The sequence below is a fragment of the Symsagittifera roscoffensis genome, chromosome 1, assembly GCF_963678635.1.
Source record: "Symsagittifera roscoffensis chromosome 1, txSymRosc1.1, whole genome shotgun sequence".
Classification (NCBI taxonomy): domain Eukaryota; kingdom Metazoa; phylum Xenacoelomorpha; order Acoela; family Convolutidae; genus Symsagittifera; species Symsagittifera roscoffensis.
This window is the reverse complement of record NC_087062.1, coordinates 65545821-65549142: the sequence shown is the minus strand read 5'-3', so window position 1 is coordinate 65549142 and position 3322 is coordinate 65545821. Positions and strand designations below refer to the sequence as shown.

At 37.7% G+C, this 3322-nt stretch overlaps 1 protein-coding gene across 1 annotated transcript; it reads right to left on the bottom strand.

Annotated features, from left to right (window-relative positions):
* Positions 1 to 661: 661 nt before the first annotated feature.
* LOC134847871 (G-protein coupled receptor 52-like) lies at positions 662 to 2765 on the bottom strand. The gene has a single exon (XM_063865129.1). It carries the CDS (start codon positions 2024 to 2026, stop codon positions 965 to 967), a length of 1062 nt encoding a protein of 353 aa, XP_063721199.1. The 5' UTR covers positions 2027 to 2765; the 3' UTR covers positions 662 to 964.
* Between the last annotated feature and the right edge of the window lie 557 nt (positions 2766 to 3322).

The window sequence follows — 3322 nt, the reverse complement described above, 5'->3', positions numbered from 1 at the left end:
CTGATCGACATTCTTTGAAGACTCTTGCAAATTCAGGCAGTTAAAACTCACTTCAAAAAGGTTATAAACAGTTCTCAAGTACCTGTTGAGCTATGTTCCAGACAGGAAGCGGGCGGAGAAATTGCTCAGCTGATCCACGCATCCATAAAAAAGCTCTTCATGTATTTGTTGAAGCAGGAAAAAAATGCACCGGAAACTGAGGAAATTGAGCAATATGCTATGATCAATCTTGTTTTGAAAAAGTATCATCGGCGAAAGTTCTGCTCAAAATTTTTCCTCATCAAAGATCTTCTTAAATATAGACGGCAAAAAGTTTCAGGCATCATAATCGTGACAGAACTGGAAATGAATCAAATCATATGTCTTTCATGTTTACTGAACCAGTATTCTCAACAAATATTTTTAAAGTAAAATTTCATGCGGTTAATTAAAATATTTTTCGAAGGAAAACTAATATTATGATTTTTTTCATTTTACTGCAGGTTTTTCTATCGTTTATTAACTTTTGCTGATAATTAATTTCAGTAAAATGTTTGATCTGAAACAAAGGCGAGGTGAATTTATTTATTAGACTAGAATAAATCCAAAAATCCAAAATGACGTAGTTTGTGAGTCACGGTTTCGCCAAAGTAAAAAAAATCGAGTCGATAGCAATACTGAATCTGATCCAAATAAGTTACAATTATTAATGAATAAGCAATTTCAAATATTACATAATAATTAATTTCTCCAAAATAAATATTCATCTAGTTTGAGTAACAAAAGGCATCAGCAACTTAAAAAGTGGGAAGTTAAGTTTAGAATCATGATGGTTTCCTTGTATACAGTTCGAGTTTGTATTGTCAAACGTGTTTTAATTCTGCGTAGTTTGAACTTCTTGTATGTCATTTTTGTTCTTTTAGTATTAATTGTGTATTCATTGTTCATCGCATCATTCATGACTTGAAGTATTGTTCAGAAGTGCTCACACGTCGATGTTAATGTGGTTGTTCGTAGTACTATGTTTGCTGTGCTTGTCAACAACATCTAGCGAGATTCCATTCCTTATCGGGTCATTTTTATCCGCACAGCAACTGCACAGCTTCCGACAACATGGAGCGAACAGTTTTTTGAAACCCTGTTTCATAGGCTGACTCGAAAGAATATAAAGAAAGGAGTCCCAGAAGGAGTTGCTAGTGCTCACCCACCCCATTGCAAAGTTGACCGAGTAAGGTATGGGGTAGGGGGAAATACCCGCGTAGAGCATCGAAAGGAGATAAGGGAACCACCCGTTGAGAAATGACACACCCATTACGATCAGGGTTCGCAGGGCTTTGTTGCGGTTCTCTTTCATGTCCTCGTGGAACGCCTGATGCTCCTGCATACCCTGGGAGTGCTCGTAGGAAATTCTCCAGATGCTGTAGTAACAAAAGAGAATGGCAAACAGATCTGGCATGAAGATACAAGTGCAGTACACTGTATAACGCCAGTCATTTCCCCACGCAATCCCACACCAGTAGACATCAGGTCGATAGGCGAACGAGCCGAACCCGAAGATAGTCGGCGATACGGCCGCGAACGACACTGCCCAGCCGAACGCAATAATCAGGAAGCACTTGTTCCTGGTCATGATTTGGTGGTAGTGCAGGGGCCTCGTTATGGCGATGTATCGGTCTATAGTGACAAACACAAACGAGTGAATCGAGTTATGGTAGGTCACGTTGTAGAGGTACCCGTCAATACTACAAAAGAAGTCGCCAAAAATCCACTCGCGATAGATAACCGAGGGAATGGAGAAGGAAAAACAGGCCCCGTAGAGCAGATCACTACACGCAAGCGCGATGATAAAGTAGCCAGTAATGTTTCTCAAGCTGGCATTGCGAGTTATAACCAGAATAACAAGGACGTTGATTATAAATGTCGAGACTACGACTAAAACTATGAAAATAGCCTCGCCGACAGGTAAAGGTCGATCCGGCCCGTTTGATGTTGGCCCCGAGGTCATTGTTAAGTTACTAGGGTCGCTGGAGCTGCTGTTGTAAGCCATTAAGGGTCCTTGTTTTTTTCAGACGAGTATTTTTATAGATACAACCTAACAAAATGGTTTTGCGTCAGATAACTAAAAAAAACGCTTTGATTTGAATTGTGAAGAGGCTAAGAGCTTTGAGGGGCTGCTTTGGAATTTATGCAAAATAAAATGATTAAACATGTAGAGGTGCTTAAAATAGGAGTTTACCTTTTCACGAGTAATCTCAAAACGGGGAAATTAAAATTTGAAAATGCAATTTGGTGATCGGCTTTGCGTGACAAAAATATGAAATATATGCAGAGAAAAAATTGTTTCCTGTCTTTTTTTTTCAACGGTCAATGCTTAACAATAATGTTCTGACTGAATTATTGCAAAAGTGTAAAAAAACCAGTTCTTTGCCACTTTTTGATTAAGAGATCAGAAGAAAATTTTAAGCGCTGAGGAATGGTAACTGCTTTCCGGTACCAAACGTTTAAAAAACATGCCGCATTTGGCGCTCCTGATCAAAGACGCAGTATTTCCGTCAAACTGAGTGAAACTTCAAAAAGCGCCGTTTGTAATTTATGCTGAAAAATCTGGATATGAGTTGGTTTAAACTATTTTTATTGCTGAAACTAGAAAGTCGGTGGCGTTTTATTCTGATAAATTAAATATAAAATAACAGAAATAGAGCTGAACTGGTGTGAAAGAAGTAAGTATATTTGCTGAAGAAAAATAAGCTTCGCTGTCCGATCGAATTGAAAGACCATTTGTTGAATTCTATTTGAATTTACCAATATGCCAACCAACTATTTAATGGTAAGAAGCAGGCCAAAAATCGACCAATAAAAAACGTCACATAACTCAAAATTAAGAAACCGTGGTACAATTCACCGGAAAATTAAAAAACAAAACTCGGAAAATGTCAGATTTACGTATATCTTCGCGAATGACAAACTCACAACCAGTACAATCGGATCAAACACTCAAGATTTGACATAATGATAATTTTTCCAACTAGCTCTTAGAAGAAAGACTTACATTAGATTAGTCCTATCTGAAGAAAACATTTCTCTATAGCAGGTGTAAGTGAGCCCCAAACACTGAAATGAAACGAGCAAAATAGGAGAAATGTTATCGGTCGGGCTTTATTTGTTCCGTTAAATTTCTAATTCAAAATCAATCAGCTCCAGAATGGTATGAAAAATTAAGTCGCCGCGACGTGATTAAGGATAAGAACGCAAATGGACTGCTTCTCATTTCTGCTTTTGATATTATTTTATTTTGGTTTTTTTCTTTCACTACAAAAACCAAGTTCACAAAAAATAAAGTGCG

Excerpts from the sequence above, each read along its gene's own strand:
- LOC134847871 (XM_063865129.1), bottom strand. The coding sequence starts at position 2,026 with ATGGCTTACAACAGCAGCTCCAGCGACCCTAGTAACTTAACAATGACC.